This window comes from Erythrolamprus reginae, chromosome 3 (genome assembly GCF_031021105.1).
Source record: "Erythrolamprus reginae isolate rEryReg1 chromosome 3, rEryReg1.hap1, whole genome shotgun sequence".
Taxonomy (NCBI): Eukaryota; Metazoa; Chordata; class Lepidosauria; order Squamata; family Dipsadidae; genus Erythrolamprus; species Erythrolamprus reginae.
The window spans coordinates 242,591,134-242,616,865 of NC_091952.1; the positions used below are offsets into that span (position 1 = coordinate 242,591,134).

Here is a 25,732-nt window from a genome sequence, read left to right on the forward strand (position 1 = left end):
AACCCAGTCCATAGAGCTATTGGAGCTAGACTAACCCGTCCTGGACTCTGCCTTTGATGTGAGGGAAAAGAAAGCCATGACACAGGTTTAACATGTAATAAGCTGAACAAATGCAGAGCTGATATGTTTAACACCCACACCCTAAGTAATGAAGGTTGCCTTTATAAGGAACCACTTCTGGTAATGGGTCCTTCAGATAAAATACAATAATTATGGCCTTTCTCTTTTGTCAATGCATTCTCTCAATGTGTAAAAAACCTTTGTCTGTCACTGATAAACTCCTGTTGCTTATCTAATGTCCCTCAGTTCAGATTTGTTCTTGATCTATACACATGCAAAGTTGCATACACAATGCATGGAATTTGTGGCAATGTATATCAGCTTGAGTACATTTCTTGCAAAAGCTGATTATTTTGAAGTCCTTGCTAGCAAAGAGAAAGCTGAAGAAGGAAGAATAATACGGTTATGTCATTTCTCTTTCTTCTCCTTTGGGATCCTTTCATTAAGAATTAGGGAAGGAAAGACAAAACGTAACCAGACAAGATGAATGAGGTTCCCACCAGTGCATGAGCAGTCAGCTTTCACCCATCAACCTCTGAGTCACTCTCTTCAGCTTTCTGTGGTAGCCTTTTAATGCTAATGATTAAGTCAACACTAAGCAACTGAGCTGCACACTGAAGCACTGAAGCTACTAAGTGGTATTTACAAGAAACTGATTCTAGAAGTTTTTGATTTGGCAGAAGCTGCTGACTGCTTTTGAGGGCACTTGTAACTTGGAGACAGAGCTGAGGAAAAGCTTTCCTTTTTTGTGTCATGCAGAGAGTTTTTGGAATACTTAGCAATACATCAGCAAGTATAGAACAAATGATGGATGTATTTGATGACTGGCATTGTTTTGCATAATTAGAGAGATAGTAATGTAACAGGATTTCAAAGAGCCCTCCTACAGGCAGAACTGATCCCAGTTCTATGCAAGAATAATTCTGATTACCCCTTTGAGCATTCTTCTCATATTTAAGCAGCCTGGCACAACTGGCAGTACTAACTTGCAGCTGTACATTTTTATCGACTATATTAAAATCAGGCTTTTTATCTTCAAGAAATTTGTTCTCAGCCATTTGAAATCTTTCTTTTTGAAACTTGGGTTTTAAAGGAGCTGTTTGACAGCCAACTAAGTCATCATCCTTTTTCTGGAATAATGAGCTCTTAATACCATGCGTCAAATCAACAGAAGGCATGACTACGGTTGAAGAATTATAATTGGATGAACGCAGTACATTTTCATCTACTACAGAAAAAGATGCAGAGTGTTTCTCCATTTTAAATGCACAAGGTGTAAGATGCTTGGTGTTGGTTTGACGTTTTCTCCAATCGTTGGGTTCCTGAAATAATGGCTGATGGGGAGATGAATGTTGCTGAGTTTTATTCAGACTATTCAGAAGACTGTGATTTTCCAATTCTGAGTCACAATTCTGAGGAAGATGAATCGGTGTAAACATTTGTTGTAGCATTTTCAAAGCTTCACGAAAGGCAGAAGTGTGTTGCTCTGTAACTCCATGTACTGGTCCACAGAGAATCACGCAATAAAGCTGGATGGTAGAGGTTTCTGCAAAGCCAATGTGAACAAACCTTTTTGTTCCAAGGTGGAAGGGCTGGCAAAATTTGGCTACAGCTGTTTGAGTGATTTCATGGTTAACATTATCCAAAGATGGTTTGAAAGGTGAAATTCCAGTAATCTTGCAAATAAGAGAGATTTCCTCTGTTAACAAGCAATCTACAATAGATATGCCATTATTTTTGCCATAGCGATGAACAATATCATGCTGTTTTACACCTGATAGTATCACTTTGATGTTATTATCTCGCATGTGCTGTAGAAGACTTTCGGTTCTTTTTGTAATCCAGGTTTCTGATGCATTGAATTGACCCTCAGCAATCATAACGACTTCTATACCCAACTCAGATAGAGAGGAGTGAATAGGTTCTGTTATTATAATAATTCTTTTATCACCATCCGTGGGACAATATATGGCAAAATCTCTGTGAAGTAGTAAGCCATCTAAGATCCTGGAATCTGAAAAAGGAAGGCCTGTCACAGTGGTATGCAGTTCTGCAAAACATTCATTCACCAGGTATAATGCCTCATTTGGGTTTTTACCCACTGTAACTTTGAAGTAGAAATCACATGTCAAATGAGTTAGGAATGTTTGTCTGTTACTTCCTACTTTTCCACAAAAATAAGGTTCTAATACTAATTCCATATTCTGTCTTGTATCTGAATTAGAAGCAGAAAAGATTGACACAAAATGTTTTTTAAGGTCCTGTGTCATTATATGGTCCAGGATGTTTGTTTGGATCTTCACAAGAAACTGGGAAAAGTGTTTCAAACTACAATATTTCTCTTGATCTCTTTTAGTAAGTTTTTCAAACTGTTGTAATAAATCAGAGAGTAGAATGATAAAGGTTTTAGCGCCATCTCCAAACAAATTGCAGTGTGTAGAAATGCATGCTATCATAATTCTGTAAAAACCAAAGAAAAAACCAATGGTTAACTTTAAAAACTGTTTATTTCAAACATCTAAAGTATCTAAAACTCTCCAATTTCTGTCCAAAAGACAGTTCTTGACAAGACCCACATATATCTATAAAAGACTGCTAAACACAGTTACCTTGTTTACGTATGAATCTTCATGCTGTTATTTCATGCACAAGCTGAAATGAATTATTTTAAGCATATACAGTATATCACAGAAGTGAGTACACCCCCTCACATTTTGTAAACATTTAAGTATATCTTTTCATGTGACAATACCGAAGAAATGACAGTTGGCTATAATGCAAAGAAGTGAGTATACAGCACGTATAACAGTATAAATGTGCTGTCCCCCGAAAAATAACACAATACACAGGCATTAATGTCTAAACTGCTGGCAACAAAAAGTGAATACACCCCTAAGTGATAATGTCCAAATGAGACCCAAAGTGTCAATATTTTGTGTGGTCACCATGATTCTCTTCTTCCTTTCCTTTCTTCTTCTTTCCTTTTTCCTCTCCTCTCTCCTTTTTTGCCTTTCTTTTCCTTTCTTGCACCCGGGTGGAGAAGTTGCTCCAGGATGACCAAAGGGCCAGTCCTGTGACACCTATAGCTCTGGAATATGGGACTAGCCCGTGGCGAGGCTGGAAAATATCTGCCATAGAGGGTGGCATGTGCAATGTGCAACTTTACAGGTGGTGAAATGTGCAAAAAGGTGCGCCACCCTTGCTGGCTGGAATGAAATAATGGCGCTTTTGCGGGGAAGGGGGCGCAAGCGGGCCAAAGTGGGAGTTACAATGGCTGTAAGTTGCGGGAGCAAAGTAGGGGAACCTACCCTAGGGGACCCAGAAGAGCTTTCTCTGTGGTGGCCCCCGGCCCTCTGAAATCAACTCCCTCCGGAGATTCGAATTGCCCCCACCCTCCTTGAGTTCCGCAAAATGTTGAACACTCACCTCTGCCGCTAGGCGTGGTGAGATTAATCTTCCCCCTTCTTTTTTCTTGACCTCTATTATGTTTATGTTCAGTTGGATGGAGTGTGTATGATTGTGTAGCACATGAGTTTTTAACAATGTATCTTAAATTAGTTTTTTTAATTTTTAATATTAGATTTGTATTTATATTGTATTGCTGTTATGTTGTAAGCCGCCCTGAGTCTTCGGAGAGGGGCGGCATACAAATCTAATAAATTATTATTATTAAATAAGCCTTGCCGTCTCCCCTTCTCGAATTTTATGCTCAGTCAAGCCCCAGGCCAGGCTCTCAGGTCCCCCGCGGACCGCAAAGAGAACCTAGGCCACAAGTTCGACCCCAAAGCGGCTACCTGGCCGTTGGCGAGTCCACATTTAGGGCCTCCAGCACACGCCGTCCGTCTCGGGAAATCAGGACCTCCCCCGTGGGGCGGGTGAGCAGAACCTGCCCTCCGTGAGGACCGAGCGACCCACGGACAACCCCCGCCAAGGCCGCGGCCTCCTGGGCCAAGCGCCCCAAGTCCAAGCGTGCCGCGGTCGCCATGACGACAGCGGTCCGACCTGAGCGAGGAGAAGCAAAGAGACCTGACGACAGTTACGCTATTGCACTACGGGCTCGTGATTGGTGGGATTTGGAAGCGTTCGGCGGAGTTGATTGGTGGAGCTTAAACCTTTTTTCTGGTTTTAATTCGCGGCAGCATGGCTTCTCGCGGGTGAAGGTAAAGGCTCCGTGAGGCAATGAGAGCCATCGTCTCTGGAATAACGTGTGTGTGGAGATTTTCCTCTCCTATTGAGGAGCCGTTTTCGAGAACGGTTTCAGTAAAATATCTCTTGCCCCGCCCCTCCACGTTCCTCTAAGAATATTGGGTAGAGAGCATCTTTTAAGGAAATCCCGAAACACCCTGAGGCGATTCTCAAAGGAGCGCATCCCCCCTTCCTCGTGAAGTTTATTATTTATTTATTTGTTTTGTCAAATACGTATTGGTGGTATACAAAGATATGTTTATATACATGATACTAGTAAAAGAAACGACAAGGGACGGAAGGCACTCTGGTGCACTTAAACACGCGCCTTTTCAAGCCCTTTTTGAGGGGTTTCGCCGTTTGGCTGCACGAGGGGATGCCGCCAAGCGCGAGCCTCCGTCCCCATGACAACCAACGGCCCCCTCGCGCGCTCCCAAACGTCACATCACACTAGGCTCCTGAGGAACGCTTAACCCCGCCTTCTCCCCCTCCCGATTGGCCGGAGCTTCATAAGACCATCTCTGCATAGCGCCGCCGATTGGCTAGGCGGGGGATGAGCCGGGAAGAGCGCGGGCGCGCCAGAGGGAGGCATGGAAAGGCGCGGCTTGATTAGCATAAGCTCCGCCCCGTCTTCTCATATGGCCTCGGCGCGCCGCCCCTCCTTTCCCTCCGCTGGCTGCGGCGCGATCCTTTTGCCGGCTTCTTTCTGGAGCATCCTCGGCCGCCCAGCGCACCTTCATCGCGGGGAGGCGGTTGGAAATCGGTGCGATCCCTGCGGAGGAAAACCGAGCCTTGACGTGGGGGGACCCAGATCTTCTCCTTCTCCCGTTTTGGGGTGGGGTGGGGGTGGGAGAAAAAAGGGGCGCAACTTCATCCTAAAGCAACGGACGCAAATCGCCTTTCCAGCTTATCCTGCTTGGGCTTTTTGGGGGCGCATCGGAGACGGGGAGGGGGTGTCTCGAGAAAGCCCCCACCTCTGTCTTCTCTTTCAGTCTAGATGTAGGTATTTTAAAGCCTCTTAACCTGGCTGGGTCATTGGCGGGCTTGCTTCCTATCCTATTCCTATAAATATAAAACCATACTGTGCGTGTATGGGTTTAAAAAAAAAAAGATATTATTGATTGCTATTACTGATTTTATTATGTATTATTATTATTAGTTGGACTTTTATGCTGCCCCTCTCCGAGGGTCTTGCAACATATGGTAAACAATATACAGTATCTTAGATCCAGTTAAATAAATTTAAAGTCTAAAAACCCATAAAAAACAGTCATTCCATTCACAGTCATTTGTGATTGTATTTTAATATTTTTGTATTTATTGCATTTGTTAGCCTCTCTGGAAACCGTTTTGGAAGGAGCGGTGTATAAATACAATAAATAAATACATAAATCCGTTTTCTCCTCCTTCCCCAGCTTTGGGACTACCTTTCCATCATCCCCAGCCCTTCACAGGACTAGCCTGGGGGGGGGGGGACGGATGGAATCATAACCTGATGCTTCCCATCATGGCCCCACCTGGTTTGAATGACAGCCTTTTCTCTAGCCAGAATTTTTTTAAAAAAGCAATTCTCTTTTTTTTCTCTCTTTCTTTCAGGATGTTTTAAAAAGTATTTAGAAAGAAGAAGGGGAAAACCCCCAATCAGGATGGACTGCAGTGCTTTTCTCATACTGGCTTGACTGGATGTTTTACTTTCTTAAACAAGCAGGGCGGCAGGGCAGGTTGTTTTAGCTGCCGCTCTTGATGGATTGAGGGGTCAGGCACCCTAAAATTTATAGAGAGAGAAGTATATATCCTGGCCCGGATCTAAAGACTGTTCAGCTGTAAGAAATAAGTGGTACCGTTTCTCTGAGGTACAGATATTTTGAGAATATCTACGTTCAGATATTGGTGGGTTGTTGTTTTTTTGTGACCAGAAAGGAATTTTAAATCAAATGTCTGGTACATAAATGCAATTATAAGGTGAATGAGCCTTATATATTATTGCAGTTTATGGACGTATGCAAAGATTTGAGAGAACGTGGTGGAAGAAGTTTCTAGTTTTCTATTTATTCTGTGTAATAAACACCTACGTGTTCTTATTAGACCAAACTAGGGCTCCTTGAAAGCTATGTTTCCTCAAACTATTTTGGTTTAGGAAATGTAACAAGAATCTTCTTTATTTTATGAAAGACTGTGTTTGACATATTCATAGCTTCTGCTAAAACAAGTGTTGGAAACCTGTGCCCTAAATGGCATACTGTAGTTTTGTAGGGTATATAGTTACACATTTTGTTACATACATAGTTTAGACTGTGGTTAGCATCCCGAGTGGAGTAAGACAGCTTTTTTGTGTCACAAAATGGTTCTTCATGAAAGACAGCGCTCCTGCAAACGCCTTGAAGTTTCCTGACTGCTTTGACTTTTCTTATAGGTGCCTTTTTTTTTGTCTTTATAAAATCTTTTAAGCAATTTTTGTACATCTTTGGACATACAAAAGACTCACAATGTGGACTTTTTTGGGCATTGCTTCCTTTATCTATGTCTACAAAAAATGTGGAGATTTGCTAAGTTATGCCAACAAGGAGGTGCTTATTTCCACAATGGTGTTTTTTTCTCTTGGCTTGATGCTCTCTTATTGGTACCGATCATGGGGACCTCAAACGCAGAATAAGCAGCAGTCTCATTGTGGAATGTTTTCCAACTTCCTTGCTGCCTTGCCATTCGTTGGCTTTTTCTGGACTAAATCCCACAGTGATTCCACGGAGAAACTGCAGCCAAAGACCAGAAAGGTATGCTCTGTTTTAATTGAATAGCTTTAAAAGAGAATAGTCATGCTTTTTTTTAAATTTGGAGATGGACAAAATACATAGGATGGCTGTGAAAACACTATTACAAATTTGTTTTCCAGAAGGCTCCTCATGAATTTTACCCCAACATTAAAATTGAAGGAACCTCATCAGATTTTAGATGATTTTACTGCTACAGAAGTGTTCACCTAGATAAAAAAACCTCAGCTTTGAAATTTTATCTGGAATTTGCAGTATGTGTCTCAGTTATATAATACTAGGATTTCAGATCCTAGCCATTTCTTTCAGCTTGCTAGGAGGAGGGCTACCACTATGGAGTTACAGGCTTATTCTTTTGAAATTTCAGTTACGAACGTAAAGCAGTTACAATACTAGACTGCCTATTTAAATTCACTTGCAAGTAAGTCCCCTTGGTTGAATTTGCCACAAAGTAATCAAATTTACTTTAGCGTGTGTTCAATTACATTCATGGATTGTATCAATTCAATAAATTGTGGTTACATAAAGTGTGTATGTTTGTGTCTGAACACTGCCAGTGTTTGGATCTAAATCAGGGGTGTCAAACTCTTGGCCCACGGGCCAGATGTGTCATGTGCTGGCCCTGCCCCCGCTGATTTAATGAAGGAAAATGTTCCAATACATCACGTCAAGCTTGACAACCCTGATCTAAATTTAGCCAAATTTTCCCCAATGTGATTTTCTTCAGATCACCTAAGTCCTAGGACAGTGATGGCGAACCTATGACAGAGGTGGCATGCGGAGCTATATCTGCTGGCATGCGAGCCGTTGTCTTAGCTCAGCTCCAACGTGCAGGTGTGTGCCAGCCAGCTGATTTTTGGCTTACACAAAGGCTCTGGGAGGGAGTTTTTGGCTTCCAGAGAGCCTCCAGGGGGATGGGGGAGGGTGTTTTTACCATCCCGACTCCAGGGAAGCCTTTGGAACATGGGGAGGGTGAAACATGTGCCCACCAGAAGTTGGGAAACAGTCTGTTTTCAGTCTCCAGAGAGCCTCCGGGGGAATAAGGAAGATGTTTTTGCCCTCCCCAGGCATTGAATTGGAGCGTGGGTACTCGTGCATGCACGATAGCACACGGACATACTTTTTTGGTACCCAAGGAAAAAAAGGTTCGCCATCACTGTCCTAGGATGACAATTCTTGGGGAAAAAAATATTGTTGCTGGGAACTCTAGAAGTTGTCCCAACATATTTGAAGGCAGAAGGATGGAAGAGACAATGTGATTCCCACCTTATTTAAGTTAACGTAATCCTTCCTTCAATCTCTTGGTTTCTAATTTTCAGTGTACACTGTGTTTGTTAGTTATGGATAATGGGAATTGCAAGCTGGCCCAATTAATTAGTGCTAGAGAAACAGAAAGTCCCATGTACAGTAGCCCTTGCACTATAACCACTCGTTTAACGACTGTTCATAATGACAACACTGGTCCTCACTTTTATAAGTGGTGCAGCAGACCTATGGTCACATGAACAAAGTTTGGGCACTTAGCAACTGGCATGCATTTGCGACGGTTTCAATATCCTGGGGTCATATGATCGCCATTTGTGATCTTCTCAGCTGGCTGCTGTTCTGACAAAGTTAATGGGGGAAACTGGATTTGCTTAGCAACTGCTCAATTCATTTAACAACTGCAGTGATTTGCTTAAGAGAGTCTATGGAGAGGAGTGGCATACAAGTCAAATGAATGAATGAATAAACAAACAAACAAACAAACAAACACCTGTGCAAAAGTTGTAAAATTCGGTACGACTTACTTAATAACCATCTTGCTTAGGAAGTGAAATTCTGGTCCCAATTATCACTGTAAGTTGGGAACTATCAGTGGTAGTTCTCAACTGTCAGTGCCGGGACCCCTTAATACAGTTCCTCATGTTGTGGTGACCCCCAACCATAAGTCTAGCGCCAATTCTCCCAACCGAGCTGATTGGCAGAAGGGACACCCCCACTGTAAATGCCTGATTGGTAGGATTGTAAAAATATGTTCCAAGGCGCCAGAATAGAAGCTTTAGTTCCTATGGGAAATTTGTCTTTTCCCATTTGATCAGCCTTAGTAACAGTGGGGAACTTGAAAAAGAGTTTATGAATTCTTAGGGCCCATAGGCTCTAAAATATGTTTTGCATGCGCAGAAGCAAAAAACAAGATGGCGCCACCAATGGCACTACCGAGAGCCAGCCATTACTGCTAGTTTGGCAAGTGGGGGAAATTCCCACTAATGGTTCTATAGAGCTGGTCCGAACTGGAAGGAACCCACCTCTGCTGTCGGATGAGAATCAAAGAAATAGGGTATTTGACAATCACTACCAATGTTTTGCTTATCTGCTACTTCTAAGGAGGCAAAAATGAAAGATACGTTCCTCATGATTCATAACTTTGTAAGTCCATTTGTAACAAGCACATTTTAAAGTAAATTAAGTTCTGGTCACAGCACCTCAAGAAGGATAAAATGGAACTGGAAAAGGTTCAAAAAAGGGCAACAAGAATGATCAATGAAATGGAGCACCTCCCTTATGAAACCAGGTTGCAATGCCCTGGTCTCTTCAACCTTGAAAGACAGTGTTTAAGGGGTGACTTGATCGAAGTGTATAAATTCATGCCTGGGATAGAAAAGGTGGCTAGAGAAAAATTCTCTTCTCTATCGCATAATACCAAGGCACTCCCTAAAGCTCATAAGTAAGAAAGTGAGGACAAATAAAGGGAAACATTTCTTCACCCAGAGGCTCGTTGGTTTATGGAATTCACTTCCAGAAGAGGTTGTGACAGCTGTCAGCCTGGATAGATTCAAGGCAGGATTAGACAGATTCATGGATGCCAAGTGTATCGGTGGTTATTGAAACAGATGTCCATGTGCCGCTTCTGTTGGTTGAGGCAGGCAGGATTCCCTTGGGTATCATTTGTTGGGGGTCAAGGGAAAGGGAGGGTGTGCCCCCTCTTTCTGCTCAAGATGCCCATGGACAATTGGTGGGCCACTGTGTGATACAGAATGCTGGACTCGATGGGTTTTGGCCCAATTCAACATGGCTCTTCTTATGTTCTTAAATTCAGTCAGTAAAATTATAATGCCTGAAGTCTACTTTTCAGTACGATACACCAAACGCATCCCCACCCATCTGCAAAACATTTTAGTAGCAAAGTAACTTTTATCTGAGATGCTGAAAATTCACCATGGCAGGAAGCCATTTTTCATTGCTTTTGAACTTATGGAAAGGTTGTATTTTTACAGTACATGCCATGCATCTATTCTACCACTGGTTGTCCTTGTTGCAGCCACTTGTATTTTGAGTCTGCCAGGAAAACTGTTTGTGCTTTCTAATCGGTGAGAGGGCAGAAAAAATAAAGTTCAATTTCAAAGTTGAGTTTGGCTGGAGGTTCTGGCTTACTTACAGGAAACCGCCTCTTTTAATGACTGGGATTTAGTTAATGTGGCAGCTAGAACTGTAGGGATTGCCATTGCCAAGGGATGAATGACGGAATTACCATCGTAAGTCAAGGAGAACCTGTTTGAGATCCTTTGACTAAGCCATGGTGATCGATGGAGATTAATATCCATGGGCACAATTACGGATGACCATGTGAAAGAAAGATTGTAACTTGAAATATACATAATAAAGTTTATGATATTGAGCATGATTTAATGAAGGCGAGGAAAGAAAGAAAAAACATATGCTCTTGAATTACCTCCCCTGCCTCTCTCTCTCCCAATCTCTGTCCTTTTGATGGCCTGCATATCTGCTGCCATCAGGTTTTTTCACAAAAAATATTTCTTTAAAATATGCGTTTAATATTGTTATTTTTGCAAGATTCAATAAAGAAAAAATACTCAATGAATGCTTCAGTTTTCATTTTTGATACAGCAAATATTGATAAATGTAACCCTTAAAAACCAAAGCTCTTTTAAGAGTCCTCCATAATTGTTACAAGAGAGCAAAATATTTTAAGAAATATTGATTTTAAAAACGTAGGATAAAACAAAGAAGCTTGAATTTGGTGGGTGTGATAAATGTTTATATGACTGAAGCGAAGGGTGCTTGAAAGTGAAGAAACACTTAGCAAATGGTCTGATCCCGAGTAGGCAAGAAAAGGAGGACGTTTAATGTTCCCATGGGCGTTTAATATATTTGTCGATTGGAGTTTAAGGAATCCTTATGGTGTTTTGAACTGTGTTGATTGGAAATGAAGCCACATTGTTGACTGAGCACCTGAATGATTCACAGCCTGTCTGAGACAGGTTGAGTGTTGCATGAGAAGTGCCGATTTCAAAATTAATGGAAGATAGTTGCCCTTGACAATAAAAATGGAGTGAGAGTTTGCAAACTGTACGCAGATGATGAACAACAAAGCAAGACAAACATCCATGAGAGAGCTGGAGTTTATAAAAAAGAACAAGAGGCAGTGTAAGATGTTGCTTATGGCTTTATTTATTTATTTATTTTATTTATTGTTAGAGTTGAAAGGGACCATGCGGGTCATCAAGTCCAACCCCCTGCCTAAGCAGGAAACCTATAGCATCCTAGCCAAATGGCAGTCCAATTTCCTCTTAAAAATGTCCAGAGTATTGGAGTTCACAACGTCCGCTGGTAGGTTGTTCCACTGGTTGATCGTTCTGACCGTCAGGAAGTTCTTCCTTATTTCCAGGTTGAATCTCTCCTTGGTCAGCTTCCAGCCGTTGTTCCTCGTCCGGCCCTCCGGTGCCCTGGAGAATAAAGTGATCCCCTCCTCTCTGTGGCAACCCCTCGTATACCTGTAGACTACTATCATGTCCACTCTGACCCTCCTTTTCTCTAGGCTATCCATGCCCAGTTCCCGCAGTCTCTCTTCGTAAGTCTTGGTTTCTAGAACCCTGATCATTTTGGTTGCTCTTTTCTGCACCTTCTCCAGAGTTTCAATGATGGAAGCAAAAGTGGTTTGCAAGATAAAAAGCAGAGATTTTAGTAGATGGTGATATTAAACCACTTTCAGTTGTTGCTCCTTTTATTATCTTAAGCCTTTACTTTCTTTGACGTACGGTTGCTTAATCCTTTCCTTCACTCTGCCTGACATTGCTTATTTGCATGGAAATAACCCAAGGACTATTTATGTTAACTATGCAATTATTTGAGGAAATAGGAGTCTTGTAGGAAGATAACAGTAATATGTTAGAACTCTGATGTAACCACTTTACCTAGACTTTGAAACACAAATATCTAACAAAATATTATTTGGAATTATCTGAAACAATCTACTGACCCGAGGGCAGAAATTCTAAACCCGCACCAGAAAACGGGAAATTAACAAGAATTTTACTGTGCTGTTGCACCGGTGCTCTGAAAAATCTAATTCCTGACCCTTGAATTGTGAGTCTTCAAAATCAGATACTTCTTGTTTTCTCATATTTCATTCCATTTCTTGGCACCCAAATGTCAAAAATGGCCTTTACATGTGCAGTGATGTGGTCCCACATATGCTGCATTTATACTTGCCTCTTTTTACCCAATGCAGGCGCATAAGCCCTTAAGTTGTGGTTGTCCAAATTTGTTACATCGCAAATACCCTCTCAAATACAGCTGTTAAGTGTGACACAGAATTTAGACTGCTTTAAACTGAGTCTGGCTACTGGTGATCCTCAACTTACAACTACAATTGAGATTCAGATTTCTGTTGCTAAGTGAGAACATTTGTTAAATGAACTTTGTCCCAATTTATGACCTTTCTTGCCATCGTTGGCATTGGACCAGAGTACCTCCGGAACTGCCTGCTACGGCACGAATCCCAGCGACCGATAAGGTCCCACAGAGTTGGCCTTCTCCGGGTCCCGTCGACTAAACAATGTCATCTGGCGGGCCCCAGGGGAAGAGCCTTCTCTGTGGTGGCCCCGGCCCTCTGGAACCAACTCCCCCTGGAGAGTGGAACTGCCCCCAGCCTCCTTGTCTTTCGTAAACTATTCAAGACTCACTTATACCGCCAGGCATGGGGGAGTTGAGACACCTTTCCCCCAGGCTTTTTTATACTTTGTTTTATGTTTGGTATGAATGTGCTGTTTGGTTTTTTAAATAATGATAGGGTTTTATATGTTTTTTAATATTAGATTTGTTCCACTACTATATTGTTTTTATTACTGTTGTGAGCCGCCCCGAGTCTTCGAAGAGGGGCGGCATACAAATCTAATAAATAATAATAATCGTTGTTAAGTGAATCACTGTGGTCGTTAAATTAACAACATGGTTGTTAAGTAAATTTTGTTTCCTCATTGACTTTGCTTGTCAGACAGTCACAAAAGGTGATCACATGACCCCAGGACACGGCAACTATCATAGATATGAGTCAGTTGCCAGGTGTATGAATTTTGATGGTGGGGTTGTTACAATGGTCGTTAAGTGTGAAAAACTCATAGGCAGTAATGGGCTGCTGCCCCCATGGGGAGGGACGCAGTGGGGGTAGTAGGTTTATGCACTATTTATTGAATACCTAATATTTTTTTATTGTCCTTCCTTCTCTAGTACCTTAATATGATCCTTAATTATTTTTAAAATAGGAAATAATTAAATGGTATGTTTCTATCCATAAATGCTTTAATCGTTTTAATCATTATCTAGAACTGAACTTTGATAGCAATTAAAGAAAATTGAGTTACTTGCCTAATCTGTTATCATACTGAACCTTGTGGGTTCAGTACAAAATCTTAAAATGTTACTGTGCTCCTCAACAAATAATGCTGTCTATCATTTGTCCTTTTTGTGGCTATTCAAATAATGGGACTGAATCAACTGAAAAAGAGTCCAAGCACCTATCTGAAAACTTATCTTGGTCGGTAAGCCACTCTCACCCAGTCATGTGACCTTTAAACCATCCCTGGTCACATGATTGTTAAGCCACCCCCACCTGGTCACATGACTGGCAAGTCACTCCTACCCGATCACATGACCATCAAGCCACACACACAAAATAAGCCATGCCAACAGTGTGGCAGTAAAAATATTGGCAGCCCATCACGGGTCATAGGTCACTTTTTTCAGTGCCGTGGTAACTTTGAATGGTCACTAAACTAACTGTTGTAAATTGAGGACTACCTCTACTACTACGGAAGAGTTTCTGGATTGTGAAAGGATTGAACGGCTGCCTGGAGGATGCCCAGTTGAGAGCTCCTTTCATGTCCTCATTAAGTTGTCCAGCAAAGTGGTACCCATCAATCTACTCACAGTCACCCACTTTCAAACCACTGGGTTGGCAGGAGCTGGACCTTGTGGGATATCACCTTGTCCCATGGCGGCAAACAGGTCTCAAACATGAGCCTGCCAATTGCCAGCCTAGCAACCAAATTGTGTGAATCACTGAGTATCACTAAATCTGCTGCATATTGTGTGGTTATTGTTCTAGCTTAAATGCCTTTGATTTGTCTTCTTTCTGATTTAGGATACAAGAGGAGTCATCCCTTCACCTGATAGCAGAACAGAAACTGATTCATCTTCGACAGGTGGTGCTCAACCTGACCCGGAAGTGATCATTGTGGGTGCTGGTATTCTTGGCTCTGCTCTGGCCACGGTGCTGGCCCGGGATGGGAGGAAAGTGACGGTTATTGAGCGGGATTTGAAGGAACCTGATAGGATTGTTGGAGAACTCTTACAGCCTGGAGGTTACAACACTCTAAAAGATCTGGGCCTTCAAGGTACATTAACTGGTAGTATAAAAACACTCCTGTCTTTCACTTGCGGATCTGGGAATTAATGTTTTCACTGCAAGTTTTTGAAATGCACTCTGATGCAGCCTGTTTGTCAGCTGTTCTATCTCTACTTTGCATACTTTGAATTGGATAAAATATATTTTTAAATGAAATTGGAATAAAATACAGTTTAAAATGAAATTGGAATAAAATACAGTTTAAAATGAATGGAATAAAATACAGTTTAAAATGAAATTGGAATAAAATTCAATAATTTAATATACAGTGGTAACTCTACTTAAGAACGCCTCTACTTAAGAACTTTTCTAGATAAGAACCGGGTGTTCAGAATTTTTTTTGCCTCTACTTAAGAACCATTTTCTACTTAAGAATCCGAGCCCGGAAAAATTTCCCAGGAAATTTGAGAGCGGCATGAAGGCCCAGCCAGTTTCCAGCCATTCCCCCTGGGTTTCTCTCTCTGGCGCAGTGTATGGGAGGCAGCCTTGCGCCGGGTTTATGGGAGGCGTGTGCTCCTCCTCGCCGCCTGAGAGCCCCTCTTTTTTTTTTTAAAGCCTTAAAGTTTTGTATATTTTTTTATTCCCCTCTCCTCACCTTCTTCCTTTGGCAGTGACTGTCCTCCTCCTCTTCTTCCTCCTTCTCCTCCCACCCAAATTCCAAGCTTTTATTTCTTTCTTAATGGGTTTGCACGCATTATTTGCTTTTACATTGATTCTTATGGGAAAAATTGCTTCTACTTAAGAACGTTTCTACTTAAGAACCTGGTCATGGAACAAATTAAGTTCTTAAGTAGAGGTACCACTGTATAGATAAATAAAATACAATAAAATTATATTTCGGTATCATTTCTACAATCTACCCCAATCCCAGTCCCACATATGCCGATCTCAACCAAACCATTTTGCTTAAGTACTGTGCTGTATTAAACGTTATTTTCAGATTCTGGCTGCACATAACGTAAGTGGTTTTGATATGGGATCCCAATGGAACATTCGTATAGAATATAGACCAAGGTACCTCTCTGTCACCCTCTTATACAGGCAACAATCAAATGGGATGCGAGCCAGGTCTTCTACCTCTGCTGCTGCGTAAATGCAGAGATGTCCATTGCAGGGTATAGAATGGAATCTCCCATATCTGACCATTATTGTGTGAAGCTGTTCCAATCTCGCTCGCGTAAATATCTCCCTAGGACAGTGATGGCGAACCTTTTTTGGTTCACGTTCCCAAAGGGGTGTATGTGGGTGTGCTAGCATGTGTGCACATGTCCACACCCCTTCTCTGCCTCCCCACGCAGGCGCACCCCCCTGCGCTGCCCCCATGCTTGCGCACAGGCCTTACAGAAGCCTGGTACGTGAAAAAAATGCCCAAACGGGCAAACCGGAAATTCGGGAAAATGCACTTCCATTTTGCTGTTGTGCTGTATATTGCACTCCAGAGGGTTCAGGGAAGCTTCCTGAAGCTCTGGAATGAAAAAACCCCCAGCACAATAGGCAAACCGGAAATTCACAAAATGCACTTCCGGTTTGCCCATTGTGCTGTTTTTTTGCACTCCGGGCTTCAGGAAGCTTCCCGGAACCCTCCAGAGTGCAAAAAACCAGCATAACGATAAACCGGAAGTGCGTTTTTCCTAACTTCCGGTTTGTCCGTTCAGTGATTTATTTATTTTTTTGCCTCTGGGGCTTCAAAGAAGCTTCCCTGAAGCATCCGGAGGGCAAAATGGCCTTTCCCAAGGCCAAAACATCAGCTGGCCAGTGCATGCATGCGTGCTGGAGTTGACACAGTCTCGCGTGTCCTCCGATATGGCTCTGCATGCCACCTGTGGCACATGTGCCACTGGTTCACCATCATGGCCCTAGGACATTTTGGCAGTTGTAGCTTTAAATAGCTGTCTATTTGAAAAGTACATTGCAGAAATGTGTTTTTTAAGATAGCTGGCTCCTGCTAAGTCTTCCTCCATTCTCTATCCATTTATGTTGCAGATGCTGTGGAAGGTATAGATGCTCATACAATAAATGGCTACATCGTTCATAACCTTGAAAACAAGGCAGAGGTTGAGATCCCTTACCCCCGCACAGCAATCGGGCAAGTGCAGAACGGGAAAGCATTTCATCATGGACGTTTCATCATGGGTCTACGAAGGGCAGCCATGTCAGAACCCAAGTAAGTACAGTGTTCCCTTGGTTTTCACGGTTTTGAACTTCGCGAATAGCCTATACCACGTTTTTTAAAAAAATATTAATTAAAAAATACTTCGCAGGGGTTTTTTTATACCACGGTTTTTCCCGCCCGATGACATCATACGTCATCGCCAAACTAATGATTTTTGCAAATAAATAACAAAAAAAATAATTATTGTTAATAAATAATTATGTTTATAAATATCAGGATCACTAAGTGTCTTATTCAATGGTGAGTACCAGTAATAATGGTGAGTAAATGGTTGTTAAGGGAATGGGAAATGGTAATTTAGGGGTTTAAAGTGTTAAGGGATGGATGGCTTGTGATACTGTCCATAGCCAAAAATGGTGTATTTACTTTTGCATCTCTACTTTGCGGAAATTCGACTTTCGCGGGTGGTCTCGGAACGCATCCCCGCGAAAATTGAGGGAACACTGTATAGTAACCTAAAATCACAGCCCTAGTTTGTTCATTTAAATATGCAGCAGTGTGCAGCAGGTGCCCAAAAACCCAACGCAGTTCTAGGCTGCATTAACAGAGAGATAGAATCAAGATCACGTGAAATGTTAATTTATTTATTATTATTTATTTATTTATTATTTGGATTTGTATGCCGCCCCTCTCCGAAGACTCGGGGCGGCTCACAACAAGTGAAAAGACAATCCAATACAATCCAATTAATTAAAATATTATGAGTTTAAGAAAATCCCCTATACTAACATACACACATACAGGCATACCATATATAACTTCAACGTGCCCAGGGGAGATGTTTAGTTTCCCCATGCCTGACGGCAAAGGTGGGTTTTGAGGAGTTTACGGAAGGCAGGAAGAGTAGGGGCAGTTCTGATCTCCGGGGGGAGTTGGTTCCAGAGGGCCGGTGCCGCCACAGAGAAGGCTCTCCCCCTGGGGCCCGCCAACCGGCATTGTTTAGTTGACGGGACCCGGAGGAGGCCCACTCTGTGGGACCGAATCGGTCGCTGGGATTCGTGCGGCAGAAGGCGGTCTCGGAGATATTCTGGTCCAGTGCCATGAAGGGCTTTAAAGGTCATAACCAACACTTTGAATTGTGACCGGAAACTGATCGGCAGCCAATGCAGACTGCGGAGTGATGGTGAAACATGGGCATACCTGGGTAAGCCCATGACTGCTCTCGCAGCAGTCATGGCCTTGGTAAGGCCACACTTGGAATACTGCATACAGTTTTGGTCCCCACGATGCAGAAAGGATATTGAGACTCTAGAAAAAGTGCAGAGAAGAGTGACAAAGGTGATTAAGGGACCGGAGGCTAAAACATATGGATAATGGTTGGAGGAACTGTGCATGGCTAGTTTAATGAAAAGAAGGACCAAGGACATGATAGCAGTGTTCCAATATCTCAGGGATTGGCACAAAGAAGAAGGAGTCAACCTATTCTCCAAAGCACCTGGAAGCTGAACAAGGAGAGAAGTAACTTAGAACTAAGGAGAAATTTCCTGACAGTTAGAACAATTAATCAGTGGAACAGCTTGCCTCCAGAAGTTGAATGCTCCAACACTGGAAGTTTTTAAGAAGATGTTGGATAGCTATTTGTCTGAAATAGTGTAGGATTTCCTACCTAAGCAGGGAGTTGGACTAGAAGACCCCCAAGGTCCCTTCCAACTCTGCTATTATTATTATTATTATTTAAGTACAGTGGTACCTTGACATATGAGTTTAATTCGTTCCAGACCCGAGCTTGTAAGTCGATCAACTCGCATCTCGAACGAATGCCTTTAGACTTTGTTTTTCGCGCCGAGATAACCAGAAGCAAGGAGATTTGTGCGCCACCTAGTGGAAGCTCGGCTCGTATCCCGAATTTGAGCTCGGGTGTCGAACAGAAATTTCGCTCGCGTCGTGGCTCGTAACTTGGAATACTCGCATGTGGAGCAGCTCGTATCTAGAGGTACTACTGTAGGTTAGGCTTAATGGTCTTCTTAAAATGCATCCATCTATTTTTCATTTTAAATGTGCTTTTCTTTTATTCATTGCATTTGAGAATAGTTTGGAGTTAACCAGAAGAAGCATTTTCAGTATTAGTTGGATTGGTTTTTATATGTTCTGTCAATGAAACTCTTAGAACAGTGATGGCGAATCGATGGCATGGGTGCCACAGATGGCATGTGGAGCCATATCTGCTGGCACGCGAGCCATTGCCCTAGCTCAGCTGCAACATGCATATGTGTGCTGGCCAGCTGATTTTTGGCTCGCGCAGAGGCTCTGGGAAGACATTTTTGGCTTCTAGAGAGCCTCTGAGGGGATGGGGAAGGGCATTTTTACCTTCCCTTGGCTCCAGGGAAGCCTTTGGAGCCTGGGGAGGGTGAAGCACGAGCCTACTGGGCCCACCAGAAGTTGGGAAACAGGTCATTTCCAGCCTCCAATGGGCCTCCAGAAGGCGAAGAAAGCTGTTTTCACCCTCCCCAGGCATTGAATTATGGGTGTGGGCAGTTGCGCATGTGTGATAGTGCATGCCCACACTCTTTTTGGCACTCAAGGAAAAAAAGGTTCGCCATCACTATCTTAGAAGTTTACGTATAAACCTGTTTATTTTTCCTGTTCGTGTCACAAAGCAGGTTACACCTGTAGAAGCATAATTTGTTATTCTTGGCATGCTGACAACCTGAAAATAAAGAACAAATTGTCTTAATTGAGAACAAGATAAACCCTTATATCTTTGACATACGTAAGCTATCAGTCCAGAAAATGAATTGGATTTGAAGAGAGGGATAGGATTCCCTCTGGGATTGCCCTCGTAACAATAATGCATTCCTGGAAAAGATTTAACATATTTTTATAAGTGTTATAAGGCACTCTGAATCCAAGTTCTTCCTGTAAGGAGCAACTATAATATCTAGAAAGAACCTTGATAAATATGGTGGGAGGGAAAAGTAATTTATAGAAACATCTTAAGAGGAGAGAGGTTGGCCTGGGGCTAGGCTGTCAAATTACTGCAGTATTTCTCAAGGTTGGGCATTTTAAGGTGTGTGGATTTCAATTCCAAAATTCCCCAGCCAGCTTGATAGGGAATTCTGGGAACCAAAGTCCATACAATTTAAAATTGCCAAGATTTAGGAATACTGTCTTGAGCAGGGGTCCCCAACCTTTCGGACCTCAGGCATCACTACATTCATAATTTTAAATCCCACGGGCCACTAATATGATCTGCCTAATGACCGGCTAGGTGGGTGTGGCTAGGTGGTTATGTGACTGGGTAGGCGTGGCCAACTTGATGTCACTCATGTCGAGGGGCGCATTGGCAGCCTCTATGTGCCCCTCCCCTCCCAGCCACTCTTCCCCGCCCGTCCAGGCTCCTCAGGGCCCCAACAGGAAGCAGTTGTTGGAGCTGAGCAGCCACCATAAGAAAGAATTGGCAAAAGAGCTGGTTCAGTTCAAATTGGATCTGGCTGAGAAGGAGGCTCAGCAGAAGCATCTCACTGAGGACTAGGAGCATAGGTTTTCCAAGCAAAGGGATGACCCACACAAAAAGACTCTGAAGGGGAAGAAGGGGGAGACTCTCTGCAGCATCACAAGCATCAAACTCAACCCTGGCAAGACGGAGTGGCTGTGGGTTTTGCCTCCCAAGGACAATTCCATCTGTCCGTCCATTACCCTGGGAGGGGGGAATTATTGACCCCCTCAGAGAGGGTCTGCAACTTGGGTGTCCTCCTCAATCCACAGCTGACTTTAGAACATCACCTTTCGACTGTGGTGAGGGGGGCGTTTGCCCAGGTTCGCCTGGTGCACCAGTTGCGGCCCTATTTGGACAGGGAGTCCCTGCTCACAGTCACTCATGCCCTCATCACCTCGAGGTTCGACTACTGAAATGCTCTCTACATGGGGCTACCTTTGAAGAGCGTTCGGAAACTTCAGATCGTGCAGAATGCAGCCGCGCGAGCAGTCATGGGTCTTCCCAGATATACCTATCTTTTGTCAACACTCCGCGGCCTACATTGGTTCCCGATTGGTAACCGGACATAATTCAAAGTGTTGGTGATGACCTATAAAGCCCTACATGGCATCGGACCAGATTACTTACGGAACCGCCTTCTGCCGCATAAATCCCAGCGGCCAATCAGATCCTACAGAGTGGGCCTTCTCCAGGTCCCGTCGACCAGACAATGTTGTCTGGCGGGGCCTAAGGGAAGAGCCTTCTCTGTGGCGGCCCTGGCCCTCTGTAATCAGCTCCCTCTAGAGATTCGAACTGCCCCCTCCCTCCTCGCCTTCCGCAAGAGCCTTAAGACCTATCTATGTCGCCAGGCATGGGGCAACTAGTACATGCCCCCCCCCCTTTGACCATTAAAAGTTATGTGTGCTTATGATTGTGTAATATTGATTGTTTTTAACATAATGGGTTTTAGTCATAGTTTTAATTATTAGATTTGTACCTATATTGTTTTTATTGTTGTGAACCGCCCCGAATCTCCGGAGAGGGGCGGCATACAAGACTAATAAATTATTATTATTATTATTATTATTATTATTATTATTATTATTATTATTATTAATTGTATGCATCTGTCCCAGGGGCCGTAGTTTGAGGACCTCTGATGTAAAAAAAAAAAGCAAATAATTTTTCTGCCAACCTCTAAAATTTTCTTGTGGATCACTGGTGGTCCATGGACCACCAGTCGGTGATTGCTTGTCTAGAAGAATGGTACGCTTTGTGCACTATTGGAAGCTACGCTGGCTGGTGAATTCTGGGAGTTGAAGTCCAAATGTCTTAAAGTTGCCAGGTTTGGCGACCCCTGGTCTAGACTAAAAAGAAAAGCGAGAAGAAATACTTTCCAACTTGCACAGGCACAGGCGCCCATTTCAGTTCCAACAGAATAAAATGTATACTGTGTGTTCATTATTTTAAAATCTGCTTTTTTCCAGTGCAAAATTTATTGAGGGGACAGTGGTACAATTGCTTGAAGAAGAGGAGTGTGTAGCTGGAATCGTATACAAAGATAAAGAAACTGGTGAGACAAAGGTGAGATTTTCCAGCAATTCTGGTTATTCCACTGTTCTAGGACACTAGATCAGTTTTAAACGAGTTGCAATTCTTAATCAGATAGCTTATTACAGTGCTGGTGAACCTATGACACACATGTCAAAGGTGACAGGCCACAACTTTTTGGGTGACCCCAAAAGTGACAGTTTTGAAGGCAGATCCCATTTGAGCATGATTTTTATTTTATTTATTGCAATTTTTTTATTTTTCTCCACAATTCCATTTATGTATCAACATACACATACTTTAAGATACAGTATATCATACATACATACATTTTGATTCAGTCAGTCATAAACCAATATTTTATTTTGCACCAATTTTCAGCTCCCATTCATCAGTCTATCTCTTGCACTTCCTCCCTTCTACCTTAATCACCTCTTCCTACTTTCTTATTCCTCCTCTCCCTACTTCCCTCCACCCATTCATCTATCTTCTATCTTTCTTCATTTACCCTTTAATTCCATCTGTACTTTCTCTCCCCCTTTTACTTCCTTCTGCTGCTTCTCCTCTCCCTTCACTTTCTATTTCCTCTTCCTCCCTCTGAGAGCAATTTTATTTATTCATTTACTTATTTACTTACTTACTTGGATTTCTAAGCCGCCCTTCTCCAAGGGACTTGGGGCGGCTTGTATAGTAAAACCAATACAAAGTACAAAGTTGGAAAAAACCCAAGTATAAGCCAAGACTAAAACCCAACAATTTAAAAAACCATTCAACCTGATTCATTCCAAACACAATCATACCATCAGCTGAAGCAGAGTATCAATGCTCAACGTTGATAAAAAGTATAAAGATTTGTGAAAAAATCACAGGTGAGAAGAATTCCAGCGGACTCAGGGCGGCTTACAAGTAGAAACATACAAAATACAAGCTTTCAGAAACTTAAACAAATAACCAAGTTAAAACTCCAGACAGTTTAAAACCATTCAACTAAATTCATTCACCCACAGTCATACTAACAGCTGGAGCCGAATGTCAGTGCTCAAGGGCCTTAGGACTGCCAGCAAAGGTGTGTTTTTAAACCCTTTCGAAAGGCCAGGAGGGTAGGGACAGTATGAATCTCTAGGGGGAGTTGATTCCAAAGGACCGGAGCTGCCACAGAGAAGGCCCTTCCCCCAGACCCCCCCAAATAACATTGCTTGGCTAATGGAACCTGAAGAAGGCCGACTCTGTGGGATCTAACCAGCTGCTGGGATACCTGGGGCAGGAGACGGTTCTGTACGTAATCTAGTCCTAAGCCATGTAAGGCTTTATAGGTAATAACCAACACTTTAAATTGTGTTCAGAGACCAATCGATAGCCAATGCAGCTCACAGAGTGATGGTGATATATGGGTATACCACGGTAGACCCATAACGGCTTGTGTGGCTGCATTTTGGACTAAGTACAGTCTCTGAACATTCTTTAAAGGTAGCCCCATGTAGAGAGCATTACAGTAATCGAGCTGCAAAGTGATGAGGGCATGAGTGACTGAGAAGAGACTCCCTGTCCAAATAGGGCCACAAACTGGTGCACCGGGCAAACCTGTGCAAAAGTCCCCCTTGCCACCGCTCAGAGAAGAAAGCCGAGGTTAGAACATGATGATCATTATCATTTAAGAACATAAGAAGAGCCATGCTGAATCAGGCCAGAGCACTTTCGAGTCCAGCATTCTGTGTCATACAGCGGCCCCCCAATTGTCCATGGGGATCTTGAGCAGAAAGAGAAGGCAAAACCCTCCCTTTCCCCTGACCCCCAACAAATGGTACTCAATTTTTATATTGAAAAGGAGCGTGGCTTGCATCCTGTCTATTTTGCTTTTGTTTGTCAAACTTAAAATCAGTGCTGATAATCTAGTCCCTATTTTGTTTTGTATTGCAGGAACTCCATGCACCCCTAACAGTGGTTGCTGACGGTCTTTTTTCCAAGTTTAGAAAAAATCTTATCTCCAACAAAGTGAAAGTCCCCTCTCATTTTGTAGGATGCATTTTGAAGGTAAGTGGTTCCATTAAACATGAATTTGGATGCTTGTGGTTATAATTACAGTCCTCGATTTACAGACATAGCTGCATCCAACATTTCTGTTGTTGAGTGAGAGATTGGTGAAGTGAGTTTTGCCCCATTTTATGACCTTTCTTGACACAGTTGTTGAGTGAACCACTGCAGTTGCTAAGTTAGTAATCTAGTTGTTTAGTGAATCTGGCTTCCCCATTGCTTGTCAGAGGGTTTTAAAAGGGGATCATGTAACCTTGGGACAAGACAACTGTCATAAAATATGAACCACTTGCCAAGCAATTTTGATCATGCGATCAGGGGGAAGGTCACAACTATGAAAAACAGTCCCAATTCACATTTTTCAATGCTGTTGTAACTTTGAAGGGTAACTAAATAACTGGTTGTAAACCGAGGATTACCTATACCAGTGATGGCGAACCTTTCTTTCCTCAGGTGCCAAAATAGTGTGTGCGCATGATATCACATATGCGCATGTGCCCAACCCATGGGAAGGGCGAAAACAGCTTCCCCCACCCCCGGCGGCCCTCTGGAGCCTGGAAACAGCCTGTTTCCCAACTTCTGGTGGGCCCAGTAGACTTGTGTTTCAGCCTCCCCAGGCTCCAAAGGCTTCCCTGGAGCTGGGGGAGGGTTCAAATGCCCTCCTCCATCCCCCCAGAGGCCTTCTGGAAGCCAAAAATGCCCTCCCAGAGCCTCTGTGTGAGCCAAAAAATAGCTGGCCGGCACACAAGTGCATGTTGGAGCTGAGCTAGGGCAATGGCTCGCGTGCCAGCAGATATGGCTCCACGTGCCACCTGTGGCACCCATGCCATAGATTTGTCATCACTGTTCTACGAGTTTCATTGACAAAACCAATCCAACTGATACTGAAAATGCTTCTTCTGGTTAACTCCAAACTATTCTCAAATGAATACAAGAAAAGCACATTTAAAATGAAAAATAGATGGATGCATCTTAAGAAGACCATTAAGCCTAACCTACTTAAATAATAATAATAGGTGCCATAAGTTTGCCATCACTGACCTATACCATAGAATAGCATTTTACATGTTTTTCTCTCCATCCAAATAATTTCCAATAGCAACATTAATTACTGTTGTTGCCCTTTTGCATATGCATCTTCTTTAAAGCAGGGGTGTCAAACTCAAGGCCCGAGGGCCAGGTCGGGCCTGCAGGGTGCTTAGATCTGGCCCGTAGGGCCTCCCTGGAAACAGCAAAGAAACGGACTGCGGTGCCTTTGTCAGCACAAAGAAGAGCTCCGTTTTCGGCTGCAATGGCCTCCTGCAGCCCTCTGTCAGCGAAAACGGAGCTGGGAAGGACTTCATGTGGCCCTCCCTAGCTCCGTTTTCACTGACAGAGTGCTCGGGCCATCAGAGGCGCCCTCAACGAGAATGATGTCAAGTTAGCCACGTCCCCCTCTCCCCAAGGTCAAACACAACCCTGATGCGACCCTCAATAAAATCAAGTTTGACACCCCTGCTTTAAAGCAGTTCAAGCCTCAAATTCTCTGAACCTGGCTTGCAAAGAATCATCTTCAGGCATGAGTTGGAGAGGAAAAAAATTACAGTGAGGAGAAAACACTCAGCTTAATTAAATGTTTTCAACCTGATAATGGGTTTGTTTGTTCATTCATTCATTCATTCATTCATTCATTCATTCATTCATTCATTCATTCATTCATTCATTCAATTTTTATGCCGCCCTTCTCCTTAGACTCAGGGCGGCTTACAACATGTTAGCTATAGCACTTTTTTTAACAAAGCCAGTGTATTGCCCCCACAATCTGGGTCCTCATTTTACACACCTTGGAAGGATGGAAGGCTGAGTCAACCTTGAGCCGGTGA

At 42.9% G+C, this 25,732-nt stretch overlaps 2 protein-coding genes across 2 annotated transcripts in view; one reads left to right on the top strand and one right to left on the bottom strand.

The window, feature by feature from the left end:
• Nucleotides 1-303: 303 nt before the first annotated feature.
• On the bottom strand, nt 304-4,045 carry BBS10 (Bardet-Biedl syndrome 10). The gene is made up of 2 exons (XM_070748288.1): nt 3,855-4,045; nt 304-2,520 (listed from the first exon to the last, which is right to left on the bottom strand). The coding sequence occupies exons 1-2, from the start codon at nt 4,043-4,045 to the stop codon at nt 582-584; spliced, it is 2,130 nt and encodes a 709-aa protein (XP_070604389.1). The 3' UTR covers nt 304-581.
• Nucleotides 4,046-4,909: 864 nt separating this feature from the next.
• Nucleotides 4,910-25,732, top strand: part of SQLE (squalene epoxidase) — a 33,570-nt gene continuing 12,747 nt past the window's right edge. The window contains exons 1-6 of the mRNA XM_070748289.1: nt 4,910-5,244; nt 5,842-7,016; nt 14,437-14,689; nt 16,684-16,864; nt 21,776-21,872; nt 23,757-23,870. Coding sequence (XP_070604390.1) covers nt 6,732-7,016; nt 14,437-14,689; nt 16,684-16,864; nt 21,776-21,872; nt 23,757-23,870 — 930 coding nt within the window. The 5' untranslated portion in view covers nt 4,910-5,244; nt 5,842-6,731. The remainder of the gene's footprint in view (nt 5,245-5,841; nt 7,017-14,436; nt 14,690-16,683; nt 16,865-21,775; nt 21,873-23,756; nt 23,871-25,732) is intronic.